Source organism: Hylaeus anthracinus, unplaced genomic scaffold, assembly GCF_026225885.1.
Source record: "Hylaeus anthracinus isolate JK02 unplaced genomic scaffold, UHH_iyHylAnth1.0_haploid 11989, whole genome shotgun sequence".
NCBI classification, from domain to species: Eukaryota; Metazoa; Arthropoda; class Insecta; order Hymenoptera; family Colletidae; genus Hylaeus; species Hylaeus anthracinus.
Window position 1 is genome coordinate 13,126,082 of NW_026534337.1, and position 12,870 is coordinate 13,138,951.

General features: G+C 43.6%; 1 protein-coding gene across 4 annotated transcripts in view; it reads left to right on the plus strand.

Moving 5' to 3' along the window:
• Positions 1-12,246, plus strand: part of LOC128887577 (mucin-2) — a 295,584-nt gene extending 283,338 nt beyond the window's left edge. For 3 of the 4 annotated variants that reach the window (XM_054143612.1, XM_054143613.1, XM_054143614.1), the window contains 5 exons: positions 4,613-4,807; positions 5,955-6,017; positions 6,483-6,751; positions 8,826-9,043; positions 9,734-12,246. In XM_054143612.1, coding sequence (XP_053999587.1) covers positions 4,613-4,807; positions 5,955-6,017; positions 6,483-6,751; positions 8,826-9,043; positions 9,734-10,009 — 1,021 coding nt within the window. In that variant the 3' untranslated portion in view covers positions 10,010-12,246. Of the gene's footprint in view, positions 1-1,763; positions 3,858-4,612; positions 4,808-5,954; positions 6,018-6,482; positions 6,752-8,825; positions 9,044-9,733 lie in introns of those variants that run through there. The other variant, XM_054143615.1, reaches the window with a different exon arrangement.
• Positions 12,247-12,870: the final 624 nt, after the last annotated feature.

Sequence of the window (12,870 nt, forward strand, 5' to 3'; positions counted from 1 at the left end):
GGGCGAGACCCGCGTCGTCCCATCGAGGTTAGACCCTTGAAATGCACCTCGGATACCTCGGGCAAAACTGGTCTCGTTTCTTTTCTAATCTCCGCGCGGCCTGGAATTTAATGCCCTTTGTCCATCAGCGCTCCTAAGAGGGGCTCGTGGGAAACAGATTTAATTAACGTAGAATGTGCCTGAACGTCCTTCCTGAAATATGGATGAAAGTAGTACTCGTGCACGAAGTAATATTGATGAGAAAGATACGTAACTTTTCTCTGATGGGAAATTTTTAATATCGCGTGTGTTCAGTGTCTGAGGGTTAATAAGAAATTTCGGTTCTATCGACTTACACCATTCCTTCTGTACATCGATATCTTCAGCAACAATACTTGAATCTTGCAAGTAATCTGAACGTAAATAAATCTAAATAAAAGTAAATTGAAAATTACTTCATGTTATTTCATGCACAATTTAAAACAATATAGACAAATCGTTATTTAACGTGTCAAATGCAATTTTACCCAGTTCCGGCCGTTGATAAAATTATCAGTTCCTTTCCAACCACCTCCGCCCTTCAAATACCAACGAATGCCACACAAAACCTTCTAGAAGACGCACTTCCAAGGACTATCATGTCACTTTTCTACAAGTAAACATTCCCAATAATCGTCCCTGTTCATCGCTAAACGACGGACGGAGAGTCAACGAAGTATGAGGGGTCCAACAGCGTGACTTATCATCCATCCAAAGGCAGAGGAAAGTGGTTAGACGGAGGTTGGAAAAATACGAAGGCAGAACGCTCCGAGGGGGACGGGGGCGTACCGTTGAATTGCACTCAAGTCCGCATCCGTCGGCTCGGTTGGCCGGCAATATCGTGGCCACTCAAGGGTCATCGAGGTTTTCGAGGCTTCTCATAGCCGGCGGTAGTTCGTTCATCTACGAGACTACGAGGAGACGAGAAAAAAGCAGAAGCAAACTGCTCTCTCGGACTCCGATCCGCGTATATTCCTTCCACCTCCTCCTGCGTCTCTTCCCGCTCTTTCTCCGCCCCCGGGGGTGGACGAACTTTTCAGATTTTTTTGTTTTACTCTCTCTCGTGTGTCGCTATCACGCCCGCTATCATACACGGACTGGGCCCTTCCCTCCCTCTGGCCGCGGGAAGGAAAAGTTGCGAAGCGCAATAAAACTTCTCGTAGTTATCCGGCTCTCTAACGATGCAACGCGCCGATTGCGTTGCGGCATCGCTCGTACGCTGGATGTTTCGATGGGCGACGTACTGTTGAGAGCTGAAAAGATCCACTTCATGGGGAACGGGAGTTCTATTGGTCGGAATACTGACCCAGGTGACTAACTAAATGCCACGAAGAGTGTCGTTTCTTCGTTTAGATTGAGCAAACGTGAGCTGTTCTTGGTGATCGTTTTAGGCTATTATTTTAGTAATTCAATATCAAACTACTTTATGGGAAGTATGAGAAGCTACCGAATTCCCAGAAAATTGGTGTCAAGTTTTGATATCGATGCTTTTGGAATTAATACAGATTAATATGGTACAAATTATTACACAGTCCCTTCAGAACAGATCTTTCAAGGTCCCAACAGTACCTTGAAAGCTACCGCCTCCCTCCAACAAAAATGCAATTTATCTTAGAAATTGTTCATCGTCATCTATCGTATGACATTGGAAAATAAATAGTCGAGTACGAAACGATTAGAAGCAGGCATATGAGAGACGAGCAATCGCGTTGAGTGTGTTTTATTGTTGATGTTGTTCGGTGCAGTATGAATATGAGGCGGCACTCGTTGAATTTTGTACCTCGACCCGCCCCTCGTGGTCGCGATGGCAAGGAGCTGATACAGTGCCCCACGTCGTCCTGTGATGGCATGGGTCATGTCTCGGGAAACTACGCTACCCACAGAAGGCAAGGCTGCATTGGCATTGACACTGACGTTAACATTGACGACGACATACGATTATGTATATTTATATATTGGTATAGCGATGCAGCACGCACGCACGCACGCCGACACACACAAAAACACAGACACGCATACACGCAGGACCTTAGTACCCTGTTGTGTCGATTCATAGCAATTTCCCGAACCCTCTGTCGATGGACGCTGGGTCAACGATGACACGATCCTTGTAGGGGCCACAGACGTAACGATTCATCGTCTGATAACGTATGATAATAACAGAAATTTCAAGCTTGTATCGACGGTGAGACGTGACGATTATTTAAACTGATTTTTTAAAACGTTTGTAATATATGAATTCATTTACGTATATTGTAAATTTCATTTAATTGTATAGAATAATAGAATTAAAAATTCCATTTCACTTACACCTCACAGTGTCTGTGGCCTCTGTCAGGATTGTTTTATCTTAGAATCGTGTCATGTGTCTGCATTGTAGTCCGAGCCACAGCACTCCTCTTCTTCCACTCCTAACATCAGTAAAATTCGTCAAAGACTGACTCGGTTTTTTTCGAATCGATCATCTGAAATCATGCACACTATCGGATTTTTTTATCGCATTTTATCGCAACTAAATAAAAAAAAATGGATAAAAGATTTACAAGTTTCAATTCAAAATACTAGAGTGCCCTCTTGAAGTAGCACAATCCTCGTTTCTCATTCGTTCCCTAAATCACACTCGAAGAAAAATCATACACACAGACACAAGTCGTCCTAAAACAGTGCTGTACACGTACGAGTAACGTCACGAGAGTGACTCGACATAGATGGGTTTTTGCATCGATGCATATTGGTGGTCCGTGGCATAGTGGCTTCTTAAGTGTTTTGCGACACTGATCGTTTGTCTAGAATAACCCGTTCACCTCCATTTCCTAGCTAAGCCAGTCTTGTACTACCCACTCGATATTGTTGCATACATCTATATTTTAATTATACGTGTGACTTATCCGTTGATATAATTAGCTATTTACGTTCAACCCAGTAACGTTTCAGTTTCGTTTATTTCTTTCGTCTATTGACAGTCTGTACCACGTTTACGTCACGTTTTCCATTTGTGTATTGTTTTATTACGACAACCCTTTTGATTGCGTTACCGTACGATATATATTACTCCAAAGTGTGTAGATGAGTTTCGTGTTGAATGAAATATATATATATACCGTTTGCTCCCCGTTTCGACCCGACCCCTACGAAAAGGGATGGCAAAATCATTGAGACTAAGATCGCGACGAAGAGCGGCTTCGTGCCGCGTCCATTACGCTTCCACCAGTTTGTCTTTGACCGTATAACGTTGATGTTCGTTTTCATATACGCATAATATATGTATCTGTACGATCACCGAACCAGCCCGTTTAAGAACCGCTTCGCCAGCCTCGAGTGGGCAGCTTCGTAGCGAACTGTTGTCAATGACCATGTCAGAGCAGAGAGAAAGAGAGAGAAAGAGAGATGTAAAGAAAAAAAAAGAAAATCATTACGTACTATAGAGAACGCAAAAACGAACGACAATTGGCAATTGACGAGTTTCACTGGGGTCAGGTGTGAGTGTGCTCCCTGCTCTCCCTTCGGTGTTCCTAGAGTAAGGCTGACCTTGTATTGACATGAACCTCTAACGCGATCGATCGTAACGAGCGACACCTCATGAGTGATCCAACTGGAACACGGCGTTGCCATTTGCATGCTATCATATATACAATTATACATCGTTGATTGCCCGTTTCGACTGTGCGACCATCATTCCTCCGATGTCCGAGAAAGAATTTAGGATCTGACGAGGAGACTTCGGCGTGACGCTTGCTATACGTTTTTCACGAGGACGGTGTACGAAGTTCTCGAAGCGATTGGCGTGTGGCTTTATGACCAGACGGTTGATAGTTTGAATTATCGAAGGGTTATTTAACGTTGAGGTTTTGAGAGGTTGTGTATCTTCAGTGAAGGAAGAATTATTTATAAATGAGTCTGTGGTTTATAATAATACACACGGTCCCCTAAAACTTTAGGATTAAATTACTGTTAAACTCTCACCCGTCGAACTTTAAAATCACACACTAACTTCGGACTCTTAGCCACCATGCAGTCCCATCGAAAACCGAGCGTCACCCTGAAGCATCTGCTCGTGAGACTCGAATCGATCGTTTCGAGAGAGAACCAAGCGTTTAACCGCGTCTTAAGCCTACCTTTGTTAACTGTCTTCGTTCGAACTGGACGCAAGGCAAGTCGTCCAACACTTAGCTGCGCAGAACGCTCTGAAAAGTGATTTTAACGCGCGAGCAGCCTCGGTAGAGGATCTCGGTGAACAAAATTTCCCAATTGCATCGCTAAACGAATCGATCCAACGATCAGTGACGATTATTCTTATTTGAAACGAGACTTCGACGACCCATCGAGATCTTCTTTTTTAATACCTGAAACGTAAGTACTCGAGACTTCTTGGCAACGTCGCGTAAATTGCATGCGATGTGTTGCTGAAGCCATCGTTGGATGTTTCTGAGGTGTGCGTTCGTGGTTCTGACCATGGGGATTGATGCGCTACTGATAATTAACGTTCGTCGAATGATCAATTGATAATTTATTTACGAGGCCTAGAGTAGCGCAGAATCGTCATGGTATGGTTGGAACGAGTTTCGAACAACAGAGAGTTTTGTTTCCTTTGCAGTCTCTCCGGTTGCCCGCGGGCCGATAGATCCCAGATCCAAGCGCATTCCCAAGAGCTGAAGTGCCCTACGCCAGGGTGCGACGGGTCTGGACACGTCACCGGGAACTATTCGTCTCACAGAAGTTTGTCCGGTTGTCCACGGGCTAACAAACCGAAGAGCAAGCCGCGAGATGGACAGGACTCTGAACCATTAAGGTCTGTCGCTGTTTGCTTACTATCGCAGTGAAACGATCTCCCTCCATCCTAGTCGCTTCAACCTTAGGACAGTACTGCATTTACCAATAGTATTGCATGTCTTAATCGTTTTTGTCTTTACACATTTTTTAAGAAAATGTATTCTATTGTTAATTATAATTTACGATTTTCCAGTAGCGAAAGACTCATTTAGCGACAGGTTTGATATTAGTTTGAAGTACAATGATGTCTTGCAATCTTAGATATAGCATAGTGAGGCACTGTATCCTAATCATTATTATTTCTACATATTTCCTATTTGGGGCTGTTCGAAGTGAAATGGTGTCTTTCAATCCTAATACATTTAGGTATAGAATAGTGGGATACTACATTCCCTAATCATTTTTTTTTTTTTTTGCATGTTTCAACGAGATTTTCTAGCACAGAAAGACATATTCAGCACCACCTATGGACTTGTTTGAAATAAAACCCTTTATTCCTGAGTTTGTAAGAAACTGTATTCTTTACTCATTTTTTTTGTTACGAATATTTCACCAGAATCATAGAACTTTATTTATCCTTTCTGGCAATCTTTTGAAAAGGAGAAACCTATTCGCTATCAAGACTAAATTTAAATAATTACCCACTACTCTCATAGTTGGCGTATGTAGTTCATTATTGGAGTGTGAATCAAAATTATTGGACTAAAAGCAATCCCTTGTCGCTGGTCTAGTTTCACTCAAAATCGTTGAAAACAATTAGACTTGAAACTTATCTGAAATCGGCGCAATTGACTCCGGCAGATCGCATCGCGGCTCGAGATAGAGTGGAATTAATCGAGGTAGATTCTAGTCTCTTGCAAACTCTGCAACTTGTTGTATTGCACGTAATCGCGATCTCAATTTGCGCTTTCACCGCGTTCGCACGTTGCACGCAGCCACGCGGTTATCTTCCTGGCCACATTGCACGTACTAAGATCTGCTGGGAGACCGAAAAGGGAAGATCCCTCGGTCCCTTTTGGACCCGTATCCCTTAAACCCATCCATTTCCAAACGCAAAGACGAAGACGCTGACTAATAACTAGCGGTTTCCGCTCATTTCATGCTCACTCTGTGTGGATGGATTGTATGGTGTTGGGTAATGGCGGTGTTGGCTTTTCGGACTACAGATGTCCGATCCCTGGTTGCGACGGGTCTGGCCATGCCACTGGCAAATTCTTGTCGCACCGCAGGTAAGACTTTCGTCGATTTATCGTGGATAATCTAATATTATTTATCCCAGCAAGAAAAACTTCCTCATAAAAATAGAAAACGGTGATTATTCTTCGCATTACTCTGAGAATCATAACTACCGAGGACAACGAATATCTGTTGAATATACAAGTATATTTTTTAAATTAGAAAAATTTCACAAGTTTATTGCAATAGAGGCTTTATGGGTAGTATCAATTTATTATTTAACTATTTTTCCGAAAAAGTAACTCGATTCTCGTTTACTTCCAAACTAGCCAAATCCAGATACCTCCTAAACAAGGCAGATTTAAACCTCGCAAAATCGTCTACAACCCACGGTCCTACGTTCAACTCGAACAAATTTCGTTGTAGCAGCCCGACGTCACCTTGGTCGAAGCATCGAAAGATTCGTCGCCACGGCCGATGAAATAATATACCTTCAACGTTGATGACTTTTGTTGCAGCGCATCTGGCTGCCCCATTGCCAACAGGAACAAGATGCGAGTGCTGGAGTCAGGCGGAACGGTGGAACAGCACAAGGCAGCGGTCGCAGCGGCGACGGCGATGAAGTTCGAGGGTGTCAATTGTCCCACGCCAGGTTGCGACGGGGTCGGGCACATAAACGGGTCGTTTGCGACGCACAGGTCCCTCTCGGGTTGTCCTGTAGCTGGACACGCGGTGAAGAAGCCGAAGTTCGAGGACATGTCGAGCATGTACAGCAAAGGAATCGCCGGTGAGGATCGAGCTGGCTCTGATGTCATTGATGTCCTCGATTATCGATACCCGGCACTGTTAATCGAAGAATAAGAGAGAAACTGCAGGCCGGCTCTGCGTGAGGCGAGTCGATGAAAAACGATATCGTAAAATTCAATGTCCATGCAAATTGGAGACTCCATTCACGCTGGGCTACGGACCTGATGTTGCGACATGTGATTGCCTACCGAAATGAGGTAGAAGAGAAGATCTAGAGTAGGCATGATCATCTAAGTTTGCCTTTTATTCTTTTCTATGCTTCCATGTCGTACTCGTCCAGGCGAATGCTTCTCTTCTTCGAATTAACGACTCGAATTGCTTTGTTGGATAGAAAGAACATAATTATGACAGAGATCAAGCTCAAACTATTCGCGGATTGGACGAGTCGACGCGAGAAAAAAAAAAACCGTGACAAAATTATGAACCTTTATTTGTAAACTTGTGCATATATTGACCTTGTACTTCCCGTGCTATGCCATACTCTACTCTTTACGCAATGATGTGCTGTCATACCAACAAGAGTAACCTCGTCCTTCTTCCTCTCCCACATCTCCCCGACCGCCCCCCGTATATTCAGTTACTTCATTTGTCGTTTTTACTTGAGTGTTACGTTCAGTTCTACGTTACCCCTATTTTCTCCGTAAGATCGTTGGGTATCCAGGTGTTTTCGAAGCCCGCTTCCGTGGCAGAACGCGCGAACGACACGCGAAGCGTTTTCGTTTGCCAGCAAAGAAACACCTGAACTCTCGTACACCTCTCGAATATCCCAACTGTGTCGCTCTTTATTTCTTTTCGCCTCCTCCAATAACGAATTTGGCCCGTTACCCCTCACCGCGTGTATCCTGCTCCCACAATTATTTATGTGCAAGAACGAAATGTAAAGCCAAAACAAAGAAAGAAAAGCAACCGTATGTCATAATAATGAAAAATAATATATTCTGATTTATTCTGGGATCACGATCAGCTCCTTTCCTGTCATTGAGCTTTGAGGAGAACATTTACTTTTGAAGGTAAGGGACTGACGTACTCGCAATTTGTTTTCTATGTGTTTTCGGTGTTACATACAAAATCCACACACCAGTAATTTTACTTTTACGAGATGACGACCGAGTGTTGGCAAGATCGGCGAGCTGGCCGTTCCTGGGGCAGCTCGGTGTCGAGAATGTTTTCCAAGACTGTCACGGTAGTACGCGACGAGCGATGTCGAATAAATAAAAAGAATATACATGAAAAAGAATGATTGAAAGGCCAGCACTCGGTGTCTCCCATTTTTTTCTTCTATCTGGTATGATGGCACCTCACGCTACCTCGAACACCCTTAACTGACATTGCTCCCGATCATTCTGTTCCTGCGGCACACTCCTGTCAGGTTCGTGCGTCTGTCGATGATCTACCGTGTCACAGCCGAAAAGAACGGTTCTAATTAACGCCCTAACGGCACAGAAGTAATTTTAACCATCACTTCAGCACGAACCACTTGCAGAAGAAACCGTACAACCGATCCCGCATTTCAGACAAAATCCTCATGCAGCGACTTGGGACATTTCGTAGTGCCTGGCAAGCAACTAGCGTCGCGAGAACAAAATACCTATGACAGAGAAATGATAGACGATGTGATTCTCGACTGATAAATTCTCTATCCGGCCCAAATCGCTGAAGCTTTCCTGGCGCTACTAACATGCTCGCCACATTTCACATTTTATTGTATATATTATATATACTATGTATATTAATATGAATCCCGCACACCTGTTAAGAAAACGTATTAGTAACATAACTCTCTGTAACATCGAGTCGCTTCCGTATGAGTGGACGGAGCTCTTAGAAAAGAGTTGCGCTCGAGATTGGGTCGAGGACTGGCATCCTTGGCTTCTGGCGGTTTCCACGGCGAACGCGAGACCAATTTTATAAATTAGTGATCCTTGCTAAAACGTAGGAAACAATGTCATAGCGGAGTCGCGTTCGTTTGAGGAAGCTGTCAGAAATCGGAAGGAGTATGTGCCGTTAAGAGAGGGACAGCCTGTTAAAGTGGACCCTGTATGTCGTATATTCAGGAGTGGACACCAGTGGTCCGGCTCACGGGGGTGCGGTGGGTACGGGTCAGGGTAACACGAGTGGTAGCGGTACCGCCACTGGTCAGGGCGAGGATCTCTACACACTGGAGGCAGAGATAACGGAGCTCCAGAGAGAGAACGCTCGGGTCGAATCGCAGGTGCTGCGCCTGCGCTCCGATATCACCGCCATGGAGAATCAGCTGAAGCAAGGTGAAAAGGTCAGTACTCGGTCGGTAATCGATTCCATTACCGTGCGATGATAGAGGAGATGCGGAGATGTTCGATCATTAGTAACGTAGATTACCCTCGAATCTGGACTGAGACTATCAGACGAATGCGAAGAGGTATCACTTCAGCTTCTAAAGTGTTTAATCTTGAATATAATAATGGAAGTGGTACAGTGCTGATATTGGCATGATCTGAAAGTCTCAGTTTGGATCACTGATATCCCAAAAGTTAATGTAGACGTCCTTGCTACTAGTTGTTGGTAATGATGTAGAACTTCTTAAATGTGGGCTGAGACTGTTGGACGCGAAGTACCTGTAATTGGTCTCGTAGGAAAGATAATGTCGGTAGTTGGAAGTCTTTCTGGAAGTCTCAGCCCAGATTAATGTGGACTCAAACCCACGAAATCTCAAACCCTGTAGTTAACGTAGAGTATCGTTGGTATTAATTGTTGGTAAAAATAACGTAGATCATTCATGGATCTTGATTCAAACTGGCAGGTCATTTTCAGTTTTTAGTTGATCTCTTTAGTACATCACGATACATACCCTCCTAATGTATACCTGGCAAACATACACACCCTCTGACCACCCTCGTACCCTATAAAAAGTCATCTTAAGCTTCAAGCACGCGACAGGTCGACCATTCTATTTCTAACACAAAACGATTTCGTTTCTCCGCAGGAAACAACGACGATCTCCCAGCGGAACAACAACCTGACCGAGTACTATCAGTCGCTGCGCGACAACATGATAACGCTGCTGGAGCACGTGCGAATACCCAACACCCCGGGCGGACCGCAGGAGAAGATGGGCCACGAGAACTTCGACAGTTACCTAACGAAGCTGCAAACCTTGTGCACCGCCGACGGCTACTGCACGGATGAGGCGAACAGACCGATTTACGAGACGGTGAAGACCGCGCTTCAGGACTTCACGGTCCTACCGACACCCATCTGAGACCATCCTTAAAGCTCAATGATAGGATGCAACGCTGGCTGGACACGCTTGACCCAGTGATCCAGCGTTGTGTCGAACAATCTACTAAATAAGAACACGGTTCGCGTGGTTGCCGATTGGACACACTGTGCGTCGAACAGGAACGATTAACGACGAAACGTGTGCTAAGTATATGTCAGAGGAAGTTACTCTTCCTCCTTACGAGGGAATTCCGATCGACGGGAAGACTAGGGTGCCTCATGCTCGAAGGTACGCCAAAGACAATGTTTTTACGAATTACCCAGGTGATCTGCCTGCGCGACAGGCGAAGATGGTGCTTTAGGCCACCGATGAACTGTATAGACTGTTAGTAAATGTTACAACGGTATCTAAGCATCCCCTTCGATGGTAAAAATCGAGGGTGATTCTCGCGGACTGACGTTGCTCATAGCGATATCTCTTTTTGTACATAAACGAACCTTGTACCGCGTAAGTATTAAGGCCGGCAGCGAAGACCGCGCAGTCATCATGTAAATAGGAGGAGAAAGCATTTATATTATTCGAGGGGACGTTGAACGTGGTCGGTCTCGGCGACGAGACGGTGTAAAAACGGATAATGGCCAGCGATAATCAGAGGATCCAGCTTAGATGTATATCGAGAGTAAAGAAAAAAGCAAAAAAAGAAAACAAAACGTATCGCTCTTACCCAGTGTATAACTGTTACTACTCGTTAAGCAATCAACGTTTAAGTCTAAACGATGGACGATGGAGACCGCTGAGACGCTGCTTTCTGCTGAACCGACGGCTAATTAATTATGAATTACTATTGCGTAATCATTACCTGCTAGATACTATTATTACTACTATTGTCACTGTTACAACCACCGAGATCGTTTCTAGGATTAATCCAAGTCATTATTATTGCTACCACTAACTCTTATTACTGTTTGATATAGGATATAGCGACGAGTATACCGACGCATTTATATTATCAACGAGGCTACGAACGGTGCAACACATTTTGTCCATAGGGTGTACATAGTCGCAGAGAGATACGAATGTCACGTGGGCGATCGGATGCGCGCGAAGATGTCTGGCATGTATCGATACGTGGGACACGCTTGCCGATCGCTCGCGCGACCTTCCGTTGGGATATATGTCGATCGTGAAACACGGTGTATTTATCGAAGTTCAGAATGGTGGCGGACGCGATTAATCTCGTCGTGAATTAATTAACAATTTCGCAGCCGGCGATACCAGCGAGATAAACATTCGGTAGCAGGTGTTACAAATTTTTAAATTAAAAGAACAGATGGAATAGAAAATTGTGGATGTTATTCTTTGCCTATATTGTAATATGAGAAAGTACATTAATACCAGACGATTAATCATTCTGTTAACAAAATGATCTGAACATGTCGACGATTAAATTATAAACAAAAAATAAGCACGTGATATCGTAGTATATCTATATCGAAAAGGACATTTTGTTTATATTTATCTATTCCCTATCTAAAAACAAGTAAACATTTAACATATATTAAAACATAGAATGATATTCGTAAATATAAATTCCACAAATACAAGATCATATTAATAAATATGTATTTTATGAACACAAACTTACGTCAGCTACGGATTTAAAAACACCGCGAAAATCACGTCGTCGGCTGCGAATTAATTAATCGGGACGAACGATACGCTCGTTCGCGTGTGCAATAGATTTTTCGTCTTTCAGTTTGTTTTTCCGTGGAAGAAATCTCGAGGCAGCGGTGATACGCGCGCAATGGCTGCATCGGCGCGCAGTTGTTATTATATTTTCCGTTGACGCAATTTTACAATCTCCGTACAGAATAAGTTGGACGTTTTTAATGAATTGTAAAATACGCGAGGGACTGAGTGTAAATATTTAACGCGTTGCGAAGCGACTGGAGCGAGAATATCGTCTGCCTCTTTGACGCTCTTGCGATGGCGGGTAGAGTGTCGAACGAGAGATAAGTTTGACAAAACACGCGCGTACAATGCGCGTACGGTTCGTTTCTGGTATCGACAAGTATACGAAACAAAATACGAAACAATGAAAAACGATGCGATGGTCAGTGCGAATTTCTTCGCGCGAGAGATGACAGGAGGCGGAGAGGGGCTCAACGAGGCAGAGATATCGAAGGCGAGCAGTGCTTATTATTTTACAGACTGATGTGATTTTTCGTCGCAGTTATTGGAACGGGAGTGTATATATATAATTGAAACGAACGGGGTTGCGTGGACGAAAGATTACCGCGAGAACGAGATGAAATTATACTTTAACCAAGACACCGTGTAGTGAGGGTAATAATAAATTAAAGTATAGCGATAGTCGGCCGGCGATTAAACGATTAATCTCGACGTTTATCATTATTCTTGTCATTGTCATTATCATTACGAATTATAATTGCCATTGTCACTGTGATTAGGATCTGTTCTTTTGCTCAACATGAAACGACACAATACGGCGGGGGAACGTGAACGTTGGATGGAAATGGCCCCACGGTTGAACGGTCGTTCCCGATTCTCTCGAGGTTACCATTCTGATGATATTTATTCCTATTATTGTCCATTATTGACCACTATTGTCGTTACGTTCTCATCATTATTGCGATTATTATTGTTGCCGTTAATAAAGTTGTACGAACGTATAAGTTCAATGACATGCTTTAAGTAAGTATAAATGTTACTCCGATTGAATAAAGGGTATTTATCGACGACGACTCAACTTTTTCCTGAATGAAATCGTGCACTGTGTGGGTGGTACCATTATCATTTTCAGTTTATTTTGAATGTTAATCACGGTTTGATAAAAAATGTTTTCTATTTTTGGTAGACCAAAAGTCTAGTTCCAGCAG